We start from the raw sequence: 21,698 nt of genomic DNA, 5'->3' as shown, positions 1-21,698 counted from the left end.
GAACCTGTCCACTGGCAGGTAAGCCCTTGCCGTGACTGAATTTAGGGACACCTTGACAAAGTCTAAAGTCTGTGTTGATATTAGGCCGGCAGACACTGCCTTCAAAATTCTCCAACTCTGGGTGCATGGAGCGCATGTGTACCCACAGTGAAATACACAGAAAGGCCAGCACTTGAAGAAGAATCTCTGTTATTGGATGGAAGAGTACAAGGAAACAATAGGACAACACGACCCAGTACGCCGGACAGTGGTCTCAGCACACCAACAGCCTAACCTTAGTTAATTTTTTTGTAGGTAAAGGATTTTAAGGAGGCATTTATAGGAGGATAATGAGGGGAGCTCCTCCTAAGCCTGAGAGGCAGCATAGGAGAAAGCATGAATATGCGTGTTTGAAAATCAGAATGGATAGAAGCAGGGCAAGACAGCATTTGTCAAGGCCAGACAGAAAGATGTGGCAATAAGAGAGAGATCTTATTCAATCAAGAGAACGTGGATGACAGTTTTAGCTCTTTGGGTGGACAGAAAAAGGCCTTATCTTAGAGATGTTATACAGAAAGATTTGGCAAGATTAAAACATAATCCAGATGCAAGGATTTAGACAGGGGTTTGAGTCAAAGATGATGCCCAGGTAATGGGCCCAAGTGACAGGCGGGCGGATGGTGTTGTCACAGAATCATAGACTCTCAGGGTTGGAAGGGACCTCAGGAGGTATCTAGTCCAACCCCCTGCTCAAAGCAGGACCAATCCCCAACTAAATCCATAGTGAGCAGGTAGTGAAGAGGAAATGGCGGGGAAGGTCAGGAGCTGTTTTAGCCATGTTGAGCTTGAGCTGATGGCTAGACATCCACGAGGAGCTGTCGGAGACAGGCCAAGATTTTAAGTCTGGACAGAAGGAGACATGCCTGGAGCAAAGGTAGATCTGAGAGTCATCAGCATCCAGCTGGTAGTTGAACTTGTATTTGTGGATGAGATTACCCTGTATAGATGTGTAGAGGGAGAAAAGGACCAAGGACAGAGCCATATGGAGCCACCATATAATGTTGGAGTGCAGATGAGGATCCCCCTCCAAAGGACACGTTGAATGTGTGACTAAAGACGTAGGAGGAGAACCAGGAAAGGGCAAAATCACCAAAGCCAAGGGAGGACAGGATTTCCAAAAGAAGAGCATGGTTGATGGTGCCAAAGGTGGCTGACAGATTGAGGAGCTTTGTCTAGGAAGAGGTTATTCGAGACGATGGCAAGAGTGCTTTCAGTGGAGTGTAAGGGCAGAAGCCAGATTGGAGAGGGCCTAGGATGGAACTCCAGACAGCAAGCTCTACACTTTGTGTTAGGAGGACAGACGAGATGATCAACAGTGGTCCCTGCTGGCCTTGATACTCTATTATTTTAGACAGTGTGTTCAATGAGCTTTGTAGATGGAAGGGAGATGGGGCAGTAGTTGGAGAGACAAGTGGGGTCAAGCGAGGGTTTTTTAAAATAGGAAAGACTAAAGCATGTTTGTATTGCGAGAGGAAAGAGCACGAGGAGAGTGAGAAATTACAGAGAAGAGTGAAAGTTGGTGCGAGGGAGATCAGGAGATGGGATGGGATCAGGGCAAGTGGAGACATTAGATAACAGAACATCTGTGCTTCTGTTCCTGCAGCTCCCTCTGCTGTGACCCTCACAGCATGGCATCTTGAAGGGTGGTACAGGGTTACTCATTTTCCCCTTGGATGGATTTTTTTTCATTCTAGGACTGGTGCCTGGGGAATAGCTATTGTGAGTTTTACAGTAAATAAAAATTCTGCTGCTCATGGCAGGGAGTGCTGTGTCCAGGTGAAACCCAACAGCAACTCCTGGATTCAACTTCCGTATCAGTATTCAATAGAGAACAAGATGCCATATAAATGGCCAGCTCCATGCCATGTTTAGAGGCAGAGCTGTTCTACAGCCATTCCCAAAGGGAAATGAGGATCAGGCTGCGAGGCTCCTTGGGACCTGACACACAGCCAGCAGTGGTCACACTTGGCATAGTACAGGGTCTTTATTCAACAATGGGAGGCAGGGGAAAGGGAGGGGGCAGTGCAACCTTCATGCACCTCCTTACACAGAAGCCAGGAGAAGAGTTTTCTCTGAAGCCGTTCAGGTTCTGCATTTGGATGAATGAAGAGTATGGGCCCCTCCATGCCAGACCAGCTGGGAGACAGGCTTTCCCTTGTCTGGGGAGCTCCCACCCCAAGCACGTGGCCACCAGCAGCTATGCACAAACCCTCCAGCACTGAATAAAACCAGATGGAGGAGACAGCCTGGAGCTCACAGGAGTGGAGAGCCGACCCAGAAATCTCTCTGCTGGGGATGATGAGTGGAGGCTTGAGGGGATCTGACAGGCATGGAAGGAAATCCTGGAGTGGCAATTGGCAGGAACAATGCTAGTGTTGTGTGGTCAGCCAGGACGAGGCTCCTCTCTGCTCATCTCTGGTATGGGTGCATTGAGGCAGATTTGATGTTGGTTTTTATGCCACTGGGTATCTTACCTAGAGAAGAAAAAGGAGTCGTGCAGTCACTTGATAAGAGAAAGGGTCTGTGCAGGACAGCGCAACATCAGTGCAGAAACAGCCCTATTGGGAGCCATCCAGTCCCAACCCCAGGCTCCAGGGCAGGATGGTTAGAACATAAGAATGGACACACTGGGTCAGAATAATGGTCCATCTAGCCCAGTATCCTGTCGGCCAACAGTGGCCAGTGCCAGGTGCTTCAGAGGGAATGAACAGGACAGGGCAATTATCAAGTGATCCTCTCCTGTCATCCAGTTCCAGCTTCTGTCCCATCCTAAATAAACCCTTCCTCTCTCCTTCCTGGTTACACCCTTCATCACGTTTGCAGGCAGGTAGGTTTGCTACCATTGGTCATTATTTTGGCCAAGCCATACATTATAATTTGCTCCGCTATAGCCACTTCACAAGGATCTCAGAGCATTAATGACTAACACTACACTGGGTCTTCCTCAATGTTAATTTAGGGTTAAGGCTGCTGCTCAAAGGTATTTTCCAACAACACTATCAGTGCACATCCAGGAACTCACCAGTAGGCAGAGTTACATCCACACTAGCCTCAACTAACACCTCCTTCCCCAGACGTTATACCCATCATCCCTGGATTCTGTGGCAGCTTCAAGAATAATTTAGAAAATTGAGATTTTTAGTGAATTAAATAGGAGCATGAGTAATTCAGTCAGCTCAGCTTTCCTTATGATATTTAATTCAGTGGTTTCTGGGCTGCCCTGAATTCAGTGTTGTGTGCTACAGAATTCTGTATTGACACTACATTGTCGTTTCATTGCAGAAGCTGTGGGTAGAAGTGGAGGTGTTGGCAGCTGGGCCCCCCACACCCTTGGAGTGGGAGTGTTTGGAGAAACACATTAACTGGAGGTTTCTGCTAACAGGACCAACCATGAAATCGCTAACAATGCTGACATTTACATTGTCATTGTCAGGGTCCATAATTATCACCCCACTGAGATAAATGAGGCCATTCTACCTCTCTGGGCCATTGTTTCAGGCTGTTTGCTGACCCCGGCAGACACCACTGCACTGGGTATGCTGGGTTATATTTCAAAGGATTCCTTCACAACCATAAAGGCTAGAAATGTGTGTTTTGAATAAAGCTGAGTTTTTGGAGGACACTTACGCATCACAAATCCATGGCCTGGAATGGATCCTAACACCAAACTTAGCCAGGGTCTGCATCTATGTAACACCTTCTGCTTTGAGCATCCACAGCACTCACGTTCTATTGCTCGGAGTCACGCCCATGGAGTGTCTTACTGCTGACTTCAGCATTTCTGGCTAGTAACCGATATGACAATCAAGGTCCAGACACCCCCGAGGGAGAACGGGAGTGAGCCACTGATTTACAGAACAAGAATACAGCATGCAAAGTATATTGAGTAACATCTTGCATCACAGCTTGTCGTGTTCTGAACGTGATGGCCATAATGAAATAGGTATACAGACTGGTTATGAATCTAAGTATTTTTAGCTATAGAAAAATTTGCTAATAACCTGTACCACAACTTCAACTCCACCTCACAGCAAGGAGGGGCACCTCCTAAGGCAAGTGGCTCCATATAATCATCATTGTCCAGCCCAGGAACAGATAATGATGAAAGATGAGAGTTAATGGGGAGACATTGAGACATCCCCTGCTATCACCTCAAGAGGGAATTTCCCCAATCTGAATAACCACAAGTCACCATGGTTTTGGGGGAGATCCCTTTAAAAAGGAGGCTTTCATCCAGAAACCGAGGGACACCTCTAGGCAGGAAGCTGTCAGTGAATGCCAGATTCCACCTTTGTACTAGAGAATATAGGTTCGTTTCACCGTTTGTGTCCCTTTGTTGACTCCAGCTCTGAGTTATTTTATGTCAGTTTGGATCGTATTGTGGGTTAACCTAGATCCCCAAGATACCGCAGTCTACTCAGCTACACCCTGGTGTCCTCCACAACTCCACACCCTGGCAGTTATTGTAACTCCATGAGTACGGTTATTCAGCCAGGTTTAAAGTTGTGGGAGTATCAGAGCCACGACAAACTGAATTCTTCTGTTAAGAAAACAGCATCAAATGGAAATAAGATGCAAAGAGTGAGGGTAACGAACCTCTGGAACGGGTTCCCAAGGGACATAAGCAAGTTCTCCATCACCTGGTGTCTCATGACAGGGAGTTTCTGTCTAAAAGATCTGCTCTAGCTCAGCCACAGGGCACTGGGCTGGAGACAGGAGTCTCTGGCCTGTGCTATACAGGAGCTCAGACTAGATGGTCACAATGGTCCTTTTTAGCCTGAACCCCATGAATCTGTGAACAGTTCCGTAATATCTGGAGTTTAATAACGAGAGGTGTCCCTCAAATCCAGGTCTCTCCAGCTCCATGCCACGGATGCTCTGCTCTCCCTGTCCTGAGCCCCCACCTTGCCCCAAAGAGGTCTCTATCAAAGCCAGGTTTCCCCAGCTCCATACTGCGTATCCCTCTGCTCTCCCTGGCAGCACAGAGAGCGTGGTGCTTGGGGTAGAACTGCTGGCCTCGATGTCCCTCTTTTTCTCCCCATACACCAAGCACTCTTAGGCATTCTTATTTACCTGACTGGCCTGCCTGTGACATCTGCACTCCTCCAAGCATCGGCTGCTGTTGGCTAGAAGCACCTGACATCTGGACCTGCTGGATGCCTGAAGCCCCTGCTATGATGGCACCGGCACCTGGCTGACTTGCTTGGACAGGTCCCGCTGAGCCTGGAGGCCTCCGGTTCGACAGCCCTTTTCCAAACGCCACGGCTGCCACCAGTGCATTGGTATCAGCAGGGTTGAAAGTCTGCTTGTTTTGCCGTAAACCTGCAGGGAAAGAGAAGATTTCTGGAGCATTTCAACAGCCAAGCCCATTGGACACTTCCCAGGAGACAACCTGGGCTCACGACTGTCCTGCGTCTGTAACCATGAACTTGGTGTGGATACCAGTAGATGAAATAGAATAAGGATGGGCCAGCGTGCTAGTGGCACTCAGGAGACTAGGGCTCTACACCCATCAAGGACTCCTTGTGTGACCTTGTGCAAGTCAGTCTCGGTGCCTCAGTTCCCAATCTGTAAAACGGGGATAATAGCCCTGCCCTGCCTCACCAGGGTGTATGATGGTAAATTCACTAAAGACCGTGAGGTGCTCAGACACTATGGGACATCTACGATACATCCATGAGGCCCCTTTCTCCAAGATGCCATGCTGTGGACTGGCAGGTAGCTATGGAATAAGATGGCCCAGCCTACCCGGGCTGTTGGAAAATCAAACCTACTTTCAAGAACTGAACATACATGGTTTCAGGTAACAGGGTCAGGCTGTGCATGATCAGTCCATGTTGGCCATGGATACTGGAAATACCCAAGATCTGTTTTTAAAAACAGTAGATTTCACGTAGAGATAAAAACTAATTTCCCCGTGCTAATTTCCCCCTACTGTTACTCATACCTTCTTGTCAATTGTTTGAAATGGGCCACCCTGATTACCACTACAAAAGTGATTTTTCCTCCTATTGATAATAGCTCACTTCCACTTTTAATTCAATTGTCTCGTTAGAACTGACCCCCCACTTGGTAAGGCAACTCCCATCTTTTCATGTATAATTTGAAATGGGCCACTCTGATTACCACTACAAAATTTGTTAGTCTCTAAGGTATATATTCTGCCTACTGTATTTTCCACTCCATGCATCTGTAGTAGGCAGAATATATATACACAGCACATTTATTTGGGCACAAGGTGCCACAAGTACTCCTCGTTGTTGTAACTTTAGAACTGAGACTCCTAATGGCTATAAAATGGTTATTTGCCTGTTCAGTAACTGCTGCCTTTCATCATGTGTTGCACACGTCCATTCCACTTCAGGGTGAGCCCATGTGTTCAAGTGCACCAAAGCCAGAGCTCTTTTTCCCATACCAGTACCCGTCAAGCAGCGCATGCACTATCCACATGCTTGTGTCGCTAGCCAATAGTATAAAGGGGTAGAGCTGACCTGACCTTCCCTCAGTTCCTTCTTACTGGAAAACAGTAAGTTGGAGTGTAATATAGAGGGGAGGAGGGTGGGTCATGGAATAGATGTGTGCAATACAGCTCAAAGAACAATAGTTACAGAACAGGTGAGTAACTGTTTTTTTTTTCTTCTTCAAGTGATTGCTCATGTCCATTCCACTTCAGGTGCAGTGCAGCAAGGAGGAAGGTTTCAGAGTCTATTTGAACAAGAACTGCAATACAACTCGTCCAGATCTGGCATCTTCCCTTGATGCTTGGAAAATACTATGACTCAGGTACATATTTTCATGTCCAGGTTGCAGCCCTGAAAATGTCACTTATGGGCACCTTACCCAAGGAATGCAGCTGATGCTGCTTGAGCTCTTGTAGAAATGAAGGTTACCCACTTGTAACTGGAGTTCTTCAAGATGGACTCTGCATATTGCCACTCATGGGATATGTTGAGTGATCTGGGGCATGACTAGCTCTTTATTGAAAAGGCTAGCCAATTTAGTCAATTTTATATATTGTCTTTAGGAAACTACAAAGGTTATTGAGATTCGCAGTGTTAAGAGGAAACCACACAACAAAGGCGCTGCCATCTGGGAACTGGTTATCCTAAGAGCTTTGATTTCTTAGATCAGTGGAAATTATACCAGAGCTAAAACAAAGAATTCAGCTGAGTGAAGCCAATGTTTGTTTCTACTTGAGTACATACCTGCTAAACCATAGCACACATGCTACAATCCTCTGACAGACCCTGCTCAGGGAAGCTCAGGCTTCACCATGATGAGAGTGGGTTCCCCCACCTCTTACTGTAATAGTTACATCGGACGCCTCCAAAACAGGTTGGGGAGCGTGTCAACAATCTACTACTATAAATATGTATTTGGCATTTAAACTTCATGAAAACTATGGGATATTACATGCATTGTTTTCACTTATCTGTATCCTGTTATAATATAATGGCAAACATTTACATTGTCATACCTCTGCAACTAAATAAATGAGAAAGAAGCCTTGTGTAATGCAAACAAAGAATTTTAGCAGGAAAGTACTAATTAGTGTGCATTTGAAGGCAAGTGGTAATTGTGTGTGATAATCAGAGATCCAAGACCCTAAATAGACTCTGGGTGGTGACCCTGTCAGTTTGCTTTCTGTAAGAAGAAGCTATAAGTATGGATTCAGGGAAAAATTCTGCATCTCTGGATGCAAAGCAGGGATCCCAGAGAATCTGGTACCTTGAAAAGACTGTTGGGAAACTGGCAGTTTGTTACATCGCTGCCATCATTTGGAATTACCAGACTGCGATTCACCTGTACATAGAGTTAACATCTCAATAACTCTCATTTCCTTTTCTTAGCTAATAAACCTTTTGTTAGTTTACTACAGAACTGGCTACTAGTGTTGTCTTTAGTGAGGCATCTAGAAAGCAACATGACCTGGGTGAGTGACTGGTCTCTTGGGACTGGGAGTAACCTGGAATAGTGTGTGATTTTTGGTATGAATGGCCATTTATCACTAAGTCCAGTTTGTCTGGGTAACAAGACAGACTGGAGAGTCTTAAGGGGACTGTCAGACTCCATGGAAAGACTGTAATAGCAATCCAGGAGTTCACATTTGGTACTGGCTTGGTGAAATCTAATTACAGAACATGCCACCAGTTTGGGATGTCTGCCCTGAGGTAGGCAGTAGGTACTTACGGCTGTGAGCAGTGGTCACTCTAATTTTTCCCACCCATGTGAGAAATTAATTTTGTTATGTCCACCAATATGGAGGTGACGTGTGACACATCACCTCCATACTGGTGCACATAACAAAATTAATGTGGAGGGGTGGGGCCAAGGGGTTCGGAGTGTGGGAGGGGGCTCAGGGCTGGGGCAGAGGGTTGTGGGGTGGGTGAGGGCTCCAGCTGGGGCCGTGGGCTCTGGGGTGGGGCCACGAATGAGGGGATTGGGGTGCAGGAGGTGGCTCAGGGCTGGGGCAAAAAGTTGGGGTGTGGGCTCTGGGCCAAGCTGGGGGAGGGGCTCCTTTCCCTGGAAGCTCTGGCGGGGCAGGGCTGGACCAGGGGAGGGGCGCCTCTCCCCGGCCGCGGCACTTCTGGTGGGCCTGGGCCGGGCAAGGGGCTCCTTTCTCCAGCAGCTCTGGAGGGGCTGGACTGGGGGATCTGTGCGTCCCTAAATAGCCAGCTGCATGGCCGCGCAACTTACAGGGAACTTAGGTTGTGAGCCACTCCACGCAGCATGACAAAGACTATGTGAGATACAACTGAGGTCGGAATCTGAAGCAGAGAGAAAGATTAAATTAGTCTTTCTTGGAGACCCTACAGGTGTCTTCGGAGGTGGAGCTAAGAAGTCAGATGATCTTCATGAAGCCCGATGCAAAAAATTAATTTAGTTTCTCCGTGATGGCCTTATTGTCCTTTTACTTTGTTGTTTAGCCACAGTGGCACTTTTTTTGTTCTCTTACTATGTTCTGTAATTTGGGGTATACATTTAAGTTGAGCCTCTAATATGGTGTCTTTAAAAAGTGTCCATGCAGCTTGCAGGGATTTCACTTTTAGCACTGTACCTTTTAATTTCAGTTTAACTTCCTCATTACTGTGTAGTTCCCCTTTCTGAAATTAAATGCTACAGTGTTGGGCTGCTGTGGTGTTTTCCCCGCCACAGGGATGTTAAATTTAATTATATTATGGTCACTATTACCAAGCGGCCCAGCTATATTCACCTCTTGGACCAGATTCTGTGCTCCACTTAGGACTACACCATGATAGAAAGAACCAGAAGAGATGAAGTGCTCAATTTAGATGGATATTTTGGATTCTTTGGATACTTTACATTGGTATGAATCAGGGCTATTATGTTTTTAGGCTGCGGATCCTTAGCCAACGTTGGACCCACACTGAATTCACAAACCAAGGGATCTGATGAATAACCTGAAATGGGAAATCTTTTCCAGCTCCGAGGTACGTTTCATCTTGGCTTTCTGTTTGCTTGAACTGATGTCCCCAGGTCTGACATGATGTCAGGGGGTTTAAGTTCTCTATCCTGAACGGTCTCCGTAGAGGACTGTACCTTTCTTGCAACGGGGTCTGAATGTTTAGCTACTGAATGCTCGGTTGCCTTGGAACTAGAGCTCAGTGCAGAGGTTGATGCCTTCGGCGTAATCGACTTCCTCAATCCGGAAATGCCTGGGGCTGATTTAGGCCACCTGTTCTTTCCCTCAGATGATTCTGATACCCCCGATCCCAAAGGGGTAACAGTCAAAACTTCTTGTAATAAGAGTGCTTGAAATCTTTTGTCTCTCCTGCTGGACATGGGGAGTGAATGTGCGACAGACAGCATAACACGAAGGACGGTGTCTTTTCTCTAGGCATTTGAAACACCTGGTGTGGGCATCCAAAGCTAGGGGCAGACCACGGAACATAACACACATCTTTTAAAGCCACACTTCTTTGGCCCCACCACAGACACTGGTACTGTCACTAGACACTAAAACCTAGACTAATGCTATTTACTATGAACTACTGGCTAACAAACTAAACTGACTGACTATCCTAAGAGAATAAAGGCACTTATCAAAGCTATTACAGATCCACAAGATCCGGAGAATGTCCATATTCGTCCCAGTGTTGCACTTGGGAGGAAATGAGATGGTTGGGTTGTGCTGTCTCTTTGTGCTAATACTTTTGTTTCCCTTTTATCTAAACCAACCTAGTGCTGTGTCTGAGCTGAAGTGATTGTTAACTCCAGTTAAAGCAGCGAACGGCGATTTTGTCTCTTTAGAGGAGCAACAAACTTGTCCCCAGAGCGGGCTGGGGCGTTCAGGCCAGACGGTTTTGGGGTGCTTTGGGGCTGAGGGGTGTTGAGGTCAAGGCCGGGGAAGACCAGGGTGCGGGCTGCTGGAGTCAGATCGCTGAATCAGGGCTGCAGAGCACACACCACTCGGGGCACTGCATGCTTGTCTGGTGGCTGTTGGTCTGCAGGCTGAGAGTCACAGCAGCAGAGCAGAGTAACAGGGCCTCTCCCTGGCCTGGGCGGAACCCCAAAATGTGACAGCCCCTAATAACGAGTCGATAACAGCAAAGCAAATACCCTAGCCCCCCCTCACCCCCACCCTACATTCTGGGCTTCCCAGGGTGTCCTGTCTGCTACACGTCTGTCTTGGTTAGATGGTAAGCCCTCTGAAGCAGAGAAAACCTATATTTTGGATCTTGGACAGCACCACTCACAACATCAGCACGGAAAAAACAAGAACTAGCAGCCTGCATGGAGCAGTGCTGTTTATGCAGACAGAAGCGTGGCGGGAGATAAAACGCAAGGGTGCTCAACACTGTGTCACTCAAAGTGAGACAGAGCAGGCTGCTGCACATCTTGAAACACACCTTTAATCACAGGGCACGAACAACCCTAGGGCAAAGCTACCAGCTGGCACATTCTCGACTCATTCAGAACATGGCTAAGGGGTTTCTTGTTTTCTTCTGTATTTGCATGGTCATTCTAATTACATTATGCTGATTAAGATACTGTGTTGGCAAACTCCAAGAGCAGCATTTAGGGTCACCTAGAGGGATGTAAAGTGAAGTTGCAGAGATGGCCAGAATGACATTCCTGATAGGATCAGAACTCACCTGAATGATGCTAGTTTGGATCAATTAGATTTCCCTAAAGCACAGAATACCTAATGCCTGGCACAAAGGAAACCCATCTCACGCCGTCTGGATTCCTTTCTAAAAAATGGGTCTCCTGGCTCAGCCTCTCCTCCCTCCGCCCACCCCGAACTCTTCTCCCATAAGGTCCTTCTGCTATCCCCATGCTCTATGGTTTGTGTTCGACTTGGCCTCTCAAGCCTTCCCCTTGGACTCTGTACCCTACCTCCACCCCAGTGCCATACCTCCACTCTCAGACTCTCGCTCCTCCTTGCTGATTTTCTCCAGCAGATTTGAGCACATTTTGTTCAGGCTCTGGATCTGTTTCTGCAAAGTGAAAATAATGAGAAAATGCAAGGACATCTCCAGCATGGTACAGGACAGCAAGGTTAGTGTATAAAACCTTTCCCAGCGGCTGTGTGACTGAATGCAGGCATTTAGGGAGCCTGGGTCCAATAAAAGGTTGGCCGGGAACAGCCATGTGAACGACTGTGTACTCCTCATCTCTGCTGATCAAACAGCAATTCCTACAGAATGGGAAGTGGTTATGGTGCTGACACTTTAGGAGGAGGTGGAGCCCTATGGTCTGGGGCAGCTGGAGAAATCACAGAAGGGGAAAGGGAGAAGGGCCTAGAAGAAAGGCAAATTGCAACAAGGACAGAATGGCAGGATGTAGCAACTCAGGAGCGAGACAGAGAAATGGGGAGCCTGCGCCTGTTCTCTGGGTTGAAGGTGGGTGCAGCACCGAGCTGTTCCTCCCCTACCTGTGCCACATCAGAGCTGATTCGAGTTGCGTCTGTGATCAGCTGCTTCTCCTGCTCCTCCACCTCAGGGTCGGGCTTGGTACGGAGGTGGTCCGGTACCACCTCATGGCTGAAGACTGGCACACGCCCTTCTGTCTGTCGCTGGAACAATCGGAGAATCTATGCTCAGAGCCCAACCCTCCAGCAGAGCAGTCACACAACTGGAGCAAAGAACACTGGCTAGGAAGCTAGAGCCCTGCTAACAATTTGCTGTTGAGGGATTTTGATCTACAAAGCATTAAAAGGTTTGGGTCCTATCTAATCAGGTTCTTACACTACGCCTGTCCTCATGGTATCCAAACATTCTAGGGGCTACCCGAGATCCCTCTTCTCTCCCAAGGCGATGCCTGCCATGACTGCCACGTTTAGCTGGGATGCTTGTGCTAACAGCCCCCACATTTCAATATCGGGGGGCCTGGGAGTTCTTAGTGGCGTGTCTTGGACTGTGGAATTTACTTCCCTGTTGGTCAGTTAGCCGAGGACACGATGCAAAAGGCAGCCCAGTGGGGAGGCCTGTCAGTACAGGGGATCTCTTTCTGGGGGCCTTGGCCGCACGGTGACTGCATTTTCACAAAGTGGAACAAGGAATATAGACTGTACCAAAGTGCAAGTTCGCAGGTGAAACCTCTCCACACAGCAGCTCTGGGATGAGCCACCCCTCCCCCAAACTGTTCATTCCCCTCTTCCTTCTGTGGAAAGGCTGTGTGTGTTAAGCATTAGGAGGTTGTAGGTGAGTTGGAGCTAGTGCCTGAAGCACATTCCAGCGCTCCATGGGCAACTCTCAGCAGAGCAGAGCTGCCAGGTTCTTACCATGATCTCCTCATCACGGTCTGGAGATAGCACCAGGGGGATGATGACCTGGTTGCGCATTAGGGGCGTCTTCTCATGCTTCAGCACTTTGTTCAGCGTGTTCAACTGGCCTGAGAGCAGTGCAAAACTGTCCAGTACTGAGGGCCTGGGAAGGGAAAGGCGATGAGTGAGACCAGGGAACGGATGCAGGAGACAGAGAGAGCTCTTTCACAGCTCAGCCACAGCTCGTCATCCACTCGTCTCTGCAAGACCTCCAGACCCAGGGGCAGAGCAGGCTGGGGGAGGAAGGGTGGTCTCTGGTATTTGTGAAAGACGCCTGCCTCAAAGCAGGGACTAATAACTCCCCCTCCCCCCGTATGATGCCATGGGTGGTGCCATTCCCAGCACCACTGGAAGGGAAAAGGGGGAGGAGGTGCCTGTAGGTTTTAAATTACATGCACAGAAAGAGATGCAGTTTTCCTCATCGCTCATTTCCCATATTGTGACCCGTATGGCAGTGCCAGAGACACCCTTTAACTTCTACCCAGCACCTGGCACTAGGAGTAGAGAAAGTGCTCATGGTTTGGCTGTTGAGATTAAGAGCCACCGAAGTAGAGAATGTTTCAGGTAGGAAGTTTGCTTAATAAATACCATCACCAAAGCCCCCTTCAACTTTCTTTGATTTCTTGGAAAATCATCAGGGAGGTTCTGACAATTCTGCAGGCCTTTTACAATGCTGTGTATAAACACAGTGACTCTCTCCAATGCTTCACTGTAGTAGCTGACATTAAAGAGAGACTGCATAGTTTAGATAGCAGCTCAGCCATTTTGTCCTGAATGTCCTTCAGAAGGCGAATGTCATTATGTGATTGACATCAAAAACCTCTAGGCAAATGCACAGCAACGTCAAACAACAAATGCAAGAACTATGTTTGTGCAGGGGTCAGGTGGCATAGCTGGCAAGACCAAGAAACGTGGAACGAACAATTTACTTATCGTATAGTAACTGTGGGTTTTCAAGATGTCTTCTCCAAGTGGATCCCACTCAAGGTGTGCTTGGGGAGCCACGCACACAGTTTCATGCACGAGGCCCAAGCGCATCATGTAAGATCCACATGGACAAAGATTCAAAGCAACAACTACGATTTTTACTGCCACACATAGGGTGGGGCTGGGGGGATGGCCTGGGTAAGATACAGAGAAAGATATCGTGGCCCTAATCAGGAGCAGTAAAAGAATGAGATGGATCTGGTCTCTCTCAGATCTCAGTGCGATTCGGTCCCTGGCTGCGATTAAGGAGCTCAAGGCTCCGTTGAAGTTCCCGATTTAACGACGATCCCAGTCTCCCTTGGAATTGTACCTGCCTCAGTTTGGTACCAAGGAGCTGCAGGTCAGTGCCGAACCAAGGATGCAGCTCAGAACTGAGGATAGATCATACAAGTCCTCGTACATCCCCTTCGCTAGAACCCCTATGGAGGATGACTGCTGGTGGTATGGGCAGACAGATCTGAAAGCCATCTCTAGCAGGGATAAAATCCAGCTGGATCTTTCCTTTCAGTGAACTTTCAGATCTGAGAATGCTGAGAAGCCTGACCAGATCCACCTGTCTGTGCCTTTGCATATTCATTCATAGATTCACAAATTCCAAGGCCAGAAAGGACCATTGTGATCATCTAGTCTGACCTCCTGTACAGCACAGGCCAGAAAACTGCCCCAAAATAATTCCTAGAGCACACCTTCTAGATAAACATTCAATCTCGATTTAAAAATTGCCAGTGACAGAGAACTGACCGAGACGTTTGGTAATTTTTTTCAATGATTAAATACTCTCACTGTCAAAAATTTACACCTTATTTCCAGTCTGAATTTGTCTAGATTGGATCAGCCATTGGATCGTGTTCGACCTTTCTCAGCTAGACTGAAGAGCCCATTATTAAATATTTTTTCCCCATGTAGGTATCGTACTTATAGTCTGTAAATCAGTCCTTAACCTTCTCTTTGTTAAAATAAATAGATTGAGCTATTTTAGTTTATCAGTATAAGGCAGGTTTTCTAATCCTTTATTCATTCTTGTGGCTCTTCTCTGACCCCTCTCCAATTTATCAACATCTTTCTTGAATTGTGGGCACTAGAACTAGACATAGTATTCCAGCAGCGGCCACAACAGTGAAAAATATAGAGGAAAAATAAACTCTTTTACTCCTATTCAAGACTCCCCTGTTTATTCATCCCAGGATAACATTAGCTCTTTTGGCCACAGTACTGGGAGCTCATGTTCAAATGCTTATCCACCACGACTGACAAAAATTTTTCAGAGTCACAGCTTCCCAGGATAGAGTCCCCCATCCTGTAAGTATGGCCTATGTTTCGTTCCCAGATGTATCCATTTAGCTATATTAAAACACACATTCTTTGTTTGCGCCCAGCTTAACCAGGAGATCCAAATCACTCTAAATCAGTGACCTGTCCTCTTCATTATTTACAACTTCCCTTAATTTTGGTGTCATATGCAAATTTTATCAGTGATGATGTTGTGTTTTCCTCCAGCTCACAGATACAAATGTTAAACAGCGTATGGCCAAAAACTAATCCCTGCGAGACACCACTGGAAACACATCCACTTGATGATCATTACAATTACCTTTGGAGACCTATCAGTTAGCCAGTTTTTAACCCATTCTATGTATGCCATGTACATTTTATATCCTTCTAGTTTTTTGTTTTGTTTTTTTCCAGGCAAAATGGTGTGCAGTACCAAGTCAAACATTTCACAGGAGTCTATCTATGTTACGTCAACACAAATCCCATTATCAACCAAACTTGCAATCTCATCAAATAGAGATGTTAAGTTAGTTTGACAGGATCTATTTTCCATAAACCCATGTTCATTGGAATCAGTTACATTGCCTTCCTTTAATTCTTTATTAATCGAGTCCTATATATGGAAATGCTCCTTCCTTTCCTTGGGGTTGGACATTCCTTTCCATAAGGACTAACTCACAAGACAAGGTCACATTTCAGAGCACATGCACTACTGAGCTGTGTAGGGTAATTCTGTTCTTTCTAGGGTCTTACACCGTGCCCATCACCATGGCATCTGAATGCGTAAAATGTGGCCATTTTTAGAAGTGGGAAAAGTGGGGAGTTCACCCCCCCAGTGACCTCAGAAACACCAGAGAGGATTGTGCTCAAACTCTCCTATGAAGTTAATCTCTGGGCAAAGACCAAACCTTGAAAATTTCAACCCCAAAGTTGAATTTTCACAGTTGAAAAGTCATGACAGCATATAGGGAGAGATGTGTCTCCCTCAAACACTTCAATACTGTGGTGATAGGCGCTGCATAAAAACCCTAGGACAAAGACCCAAACCGAGATTTAGAAATCAATTGGAACGCTGGACTAACAAGCAAGAAAACCACCCACATTAGATCAGATGACAGAACCAGACCCTTTCTAGAGTGAAGAATATCGTGCACGACTATCCCTACATTCCCTAGAAGTTCTATGGCCTGTGCTATATAAGAGGGTTGAGTAGATGATCACAGTGGTTCCTTCTGGCCTTAGAATCTATACAGAGCAAGGGGGGGGGTCCCTGCTTACTCCATTCCTGACTGGTTCCGAAGCACACTTTGCTCAGGAACCAACACAAGGAGCAGGCACCTCTGTAGTTTGCACGCCTTCTACAAGGCTTGTGGCTGCTTCTTTGTTCAGAAGATCACCTGCCAAACCCAGTGCGTGGGCACCTCCCCTCCAAAATCACCTGACCGTCATGGCAACACCAGCAATTGCTAACATGAAAAGTAATTATTAAGAAAAGATTTTTTGGGTGGGGATTCTTTTCATGGGATTTAGCAGCTGGAAATAAGGTCTCTGTGAACCCCAACAAGCAGAATGTAGAGCACATCTTGCACAACAGGACAGATTAGCCATGACACCCCACACTCGCAAACATGCACACCCTCTTACCAGGTGAGCCGGTCATACTCATTCTCTAGCTTATAGATGAAGCTGACCAAGGAATTCTTCAGGTCAGCCACCTGGCTAATAAGCGCCTCCAGGGACAATTCGAGCTGCTTCTCCTCCCTCTGCAGAAAGCGGGAAAGAGAGGAGTTAGGACAAGGCCTAGTGCTCTCCTCAGCCCCAGAAATGCACAGAGGTCACCAGATACAAACACACATGCATCGCCCCACTCCCCCTTAGCAGATAGAGCAATACCATTCTTCCAGGAGAGAAACATGCTGGAGATAAAATGCCCGGGGTTTCTTCTGTCACAGCCCCATTTCCCTTCGGCCAGGAACTCAGTCTCGTGCAGCTCACAGGCAGCTGGTCTCTCCTGGATTTCCTAAGCACCACTAGACCCGACCCCCTTAGGTACCCACCTCAGACTCAGGTACCAGCCTCTTTCCCTCACCCCCTGCCTTTGGTCTTGCACTGACCACTTGTAATTTCCAGTGGCCATGGAACCTGTAGGCTCCCATGTTTCATCTGCCATTTTTAATTTGTGGCTGGTGCTCAGACACCGCGGTGATTAGGGTCATACAAGTACCTAGACCCACAAAGAGAGTTGACTACTGCCTTTCATTTCAAAGTGTTTCATACCGACATACAGTCATCTCACTGACAGGGGGGAGGGATAGCTCAGTGGTTTGAGCATTGGCCTGCTAAACCCAGGGTTGTGAGGTCAATCCTTGAGGGGGCCACTTAGGGATCTAGGGCAAAATCAGTACTTGATCCTGCTAGTGAAGGCAGGGGGCTGGACTCGATGACCTTTCAAGGTCCCTTCCAGTTCTAGGAGATGGGATATCTCCATTAATTTATTATTTATTTATTATCCTTTGGGATGGAGGGTGGCAGACAACTGGGGCACAGCATGCCACCTAACAGATGAGTGAGTCTCTGCAGCCTCGGAAGCTGGGTCAAACCCCGGACTCTTACAAAAAGCACCCTAGGATCTCGGCTACTATATGTTACTTACACAGTAGCAGAGTTGCACAAAATTCTTTATGAAACACAGTTGGACTAGGTCCCTGCCCCAATAATTTACCAATGTAAACCACAAAGAGAAGAATAATACGCCAAGGAGGGTGGGAGAGAGCAAACAATGGGAAGGGAATGCTGATTGGGAAAGCAGATCATGACACAGTCTTTTTACAGGCATCCACCCATGGCTCTCACCACACCCTTCCTGTCTCAGAGCAACCATCCGTCTCCATCCTCCTCCCTTCCCCCCCACCGGGTCCATCTTCCCATCCTGGTTACCATCCCCCCTCTACGGTTCCCACCAGCTCTACTCATCCCATTCCAATCTACCACTCCTCCCACCACAAATCCAGATCCCACATCCACATCCTTCTCTACCACCTCCTCCTCCTCCTCACCTCTGCTGACATTTGCATCAGTCCTGGTCCTCCCTCCATCCCTACCCGCTCCACCTCCCACACACATGTCCACCATCACCTCTGCCCCCTCATGGCACCATTCCCAACCTCCTACCTATTCTCCTCCACTCCCATGCCCTACCCTCTCTCTCTTTGGAACACCACGCCATTTCTAAAAAGATCACAGCCATCCACAAACACTTCATATCTCCCTCCTACCAGCTCCTGGTTCTCACAGAGACCTGGATCCCTTCGTCTCATCCAGCCTTTGCAGCTGCCCTCTTATGAGGCCCCCTCCTTCTCTTACACTTCCCACCCTGGATCAGATCGTAGTGGAAGTGTTGGACCTCTCCTCTCCTGCTCCTACAGCTTCCATCCTCTCCTTCCTCCCCACCTTGAAAAGCACTGCATGTGACTCTTCTCTCCTCTCCCACTCCACCTTGCTCTCATCTACCATCCACTTAGCTCCTCCCCATCAGCCTCCCTCTGGCTCTCCTTCCTCTCCTCGCAATCTCCCACATTCATTCTCAGTGACTTCAACGTCCACGTTGATAACCCATCCAACCTCTCAGCTGCACATTTCCTTACCCTTCATTCAACCTGCAGCCCTGGTGCAACTCTTGCACTCACCAAAAGGGCCATTCACTTGACTCAGTCTTCACCAAGCACTGCTCTCTCTAACTGTTGCGTTCCCTCTCTCTGACCATCACCAGCCCTCTTACAGCGCCACCCATCAGCCCTGCCCTCCCGCCCTGGCACTCGCCTTTTCTGTTTGCCTCCAGCCCATCAGCGCTTCTCCTCTGCTCTCAGCCCTCTCCTCCCTTCATAGGATTGTTGATTCACTCCAGGCTTCACTCACCTCCACCCTTGATTCTTTTGACCCTCTCTCTCATCACAAGGTCCACCTTGCCAATCCCCAACCTTGGCTCACCCCCAACATCTGTTTCCTCTGTGCCCGCTCTCACACTGCAGAGCATCTCTTATGGATGAGCAGGCTGACTTCCTCCACTACAAATCTGTTCTCACCCGTTTCAGTTCTGCCATCTTCCTAGCTAAACAACATTACTTCTTCAACTTCACTGACTCCTATGGCTGCAATGCCAACTGACTTTTCACCACCTTTGACTCAGGCTTTGTCTACACTAGCACTTTTGTTGACAAAACTTTTGTGGATCGGGGTGTGAAAACACACACCCCTTACTGACATAAGTTTCACTGACAAAAGCACCAGTGTGGACAGCACTATGTTGGCAGGAGACACTCTCCAGCTGACATAGCTACCGCTGCTCATTGGGGGTGGTTTAATTATGCCGGCAGGAGAGCTCTCTCTCCCGCCGGCGTAGAGCGTCTGCATAGGAGCTCTTACAGTGGCGCAGCTGCAGCGATGTAGCTGTGCCGCTGTAAGGTCCATAATGCAGACATGGCCCCACTCTTCAAACACACCCCTTCTCCTGCCACAGGATCTCACTGATTTTGTTGACGAAATACGACACGACCTTCCCCCTCCCCTCGGCTTGCCTTTCCCTTCACCCTTCCCCTCCAACATCTCTCCTTCTGCACTTTCACACATACAAAAGTGTCTCATCTGCTCCCTTCCTCTAACCCCTCCAATGGCCCCAGTGAACCAGGGATAGCTCAGTGGTTTGAGCATTGGCCTGCTAAACCCAGGGTTGTGAGTTCAATCCTTGAGGGGGCCACTTAGGGATCTGGGGCAAAATCAGTACTTGGTCTTGCTAGTGAAGGTAGGGGGCTGGACTTGATGACCTTTCAGGGTCCCTTCCAGCTCTATGAGATATGTATATCTCCATATATTATTTATTGTTATTTATCTCCTGATCTCCCTCACTGCCCACTCTGATCCTGACCCTCACTTTTCTCCTTAAACTCTCATTATTCTCAGGCTCTTTCCTCTCTCACAATACAAACATGCTTTAGTCTCTCCCATCTTAAAAAAACAAAAAACAAAAAACCTGTAACCTCACTTGCCTCTCCAACTACTTCCCTGTCTCCTAGCTCATTGAACATGCTGTCTACAGTCACTGTCTGAGCTCTTCTCCTCCAATTCCATGTTAGACCCTCTCCGATCTGGCTTCCACCCCTTGTGCTCCACTGAAATCACTCGCCCTTTTAGTTGCCCTTTTCTGAACTTTTTCTAATGCCAGTATATCTTTTTTGAGATGAGGAGACCACATCTGTATGCAGTATTCAAGATGTGGGCGTACCATCGATTTATATAAGGGTAATAAGATATTCTCCATCTTATTCTCTATCCCCTTTTTTAATGATTCCTAACATCCTGTTTGCTTTTTTGACTGCTGCTGCACACTGCGTGGACATCTTCAGAGAACTATCCACGATGACTCCAAGTTTCAGAGTGGTAGCCATGTTAGTCTGTATCAGGAAAAAGAACGAGGAGTACTTGTGGCACTTTAGAGATTAACAAATAAGGTGCCACAAGTACTCCTCGTTCTTTTTGATGACTCCAAGATCTCTTTCCTGATTAGTTGTAACTAAATTAGCCCCCAACATATTGTATGTATAGTTGGGGTTATTTTTTCCAATATGCATTACTTTACATTTATCCACATTAAATTTCATTTGCCACTTTGTTGCCCAATCACTTAGTTTTGTGAGATCTTTTTGAAGTTCTTCAGTGTCTGCTTTTTTGGTCTTAACTATCTTGAGCAGGTGGCAAACTTTGCCACCTCACTGTCTACCCCTTTCTCCACATCATTTATGAATAAATTGAATAGGATTGGTCCTAGGACAGGCCCTTGGGAAACACCACTAGTTACCCCTCTTCATTCTGAAAATTTATCATTTATTCCTACCCTTTGTTCCCTGTCTTTTAACCAGTTCTCAATCCATGAAAGGATCTTCCCTCTTATCCCATGACAACTTAATTTAGGTAAGAGCCTTTGGTGAGGGACCTTGTCAAAGGCTTTCTGGGGCAGGGGCTGCCAGCAGCAGGGCCCCAGGGCTGGATGGAGGTGAAGTAACCGCTCTGCTCCTACTGCAGGACCCCCCAGCTCTATCAGCCACAGCCCCCCTCCAGCCATGCCCCACCCCCCTGTCTCACACAGCGCCCCCTCCAGCCATGCCCCGCCCCCCAGCCATGCCCCGCCCCCTCCATCTCACACAGCCCCCCCAGCCATGCCCCGCCCCCTCCATCTCACACAGCCTCCCCAGCCATGCCCCGCCCCCATGTCTCCCACAGCCCCCCCTCTCCCGCACCTCTCAACACAGCAGCCCCTCACACAGCACCACAGCCATGCCCCGCCCCCCTCCATCTCCCATAGCCCCCCCAGCCATGCCCCGCCCCCTCCGTCTCCCACAGCCCCCCTCTCCCGCACCCCTCAACACAGCAGCCCCTCCCACAGCCCCCCAGCCATGCCCCGCCCCCCTCCATCTCCCACAGCCCCCCAGCCATGCCCCGCCCCCCACAGCCATATCCCGCCCCCCTCCGTCTCACACAGCCCCCCCAGCCATGCCCCGCCCCCTCCATCTCACACAGCCCCCCCAGCCATGCCCCGCCCCCTCCATCTCACACAGCC

General features: G+C 48.0%; 1 protein-coding gene across 1 annotated transcript; it reads right to left on the bottom strand.

The window, feature by feature from the left end:
* Window positions 1-809: 809 nt before the first annotated feature.
* On the bottom strand, window positions 810-19,188 carry MED8 (mediator complex subunit 8). The gene is made up of 7 exons (XM_026651927.1): window positions 19,171-19,188; window positions 16,733-16,851; window positions 12,788-12,932; window positions 11,939-12,079; window positions 11,420-11,501; window positions 5,113-5,361; window positions 810-2,513 (listed from the first exon to the last, which is right to left on the bottom strand). The coding sequence occupies exons 1-7, from the start codon at window positions 19,186-19,188 to the stop codon at window positions 2,449-2,451; spliced, it is 819 nt and encodes a 272-aa protein (XP_026507712.1). The 3' UTR covers window positions 810-2,448.
* Between the last annotated feature and the right edge of the window lie 2,510 nt (window positions 19,189-21,698).

Source organism: Terrapene carolina, unplaced genomic scaffold (genome assembly GCF_002925995.2).
Source record: "Terrapene carolina triunguis isolate 2854851 unplaced genomic scaffold, T_m_triunguis-2.0 Scaffold110, whole genome shotgun sequence".
NCBI lineage: Eukaryota > Metazoa > Chordata > Testudines > Emydidae > Terrapene > Terrapene triunguis.
This window is presented reverse-complemented; position numbering and strand designations above follow the sequence as displayed.

What these genes read in the sequence shown, in the direction of transcription:
- MED8 (XM_026651927.1), bottom strand. An exon ending in GAGTATGACCGGCTCACCTG is followed by an intron (nt 12,933 to 16,732) that starts GTAAGAGGGTGT and finishes TTCCCTTCCCAG; the next exon opens with GCCCTCAGTACTGGACAGTT. An exon ending in GTCACAGGCAGGCCAGTCAG is followed by an intron (nt 2,514 to 5,112) that starts GTAAATAAGAAT and finishes TTTCTTCTCTAG; the next exon opens with GTAAGATACCCAGTGGCATA.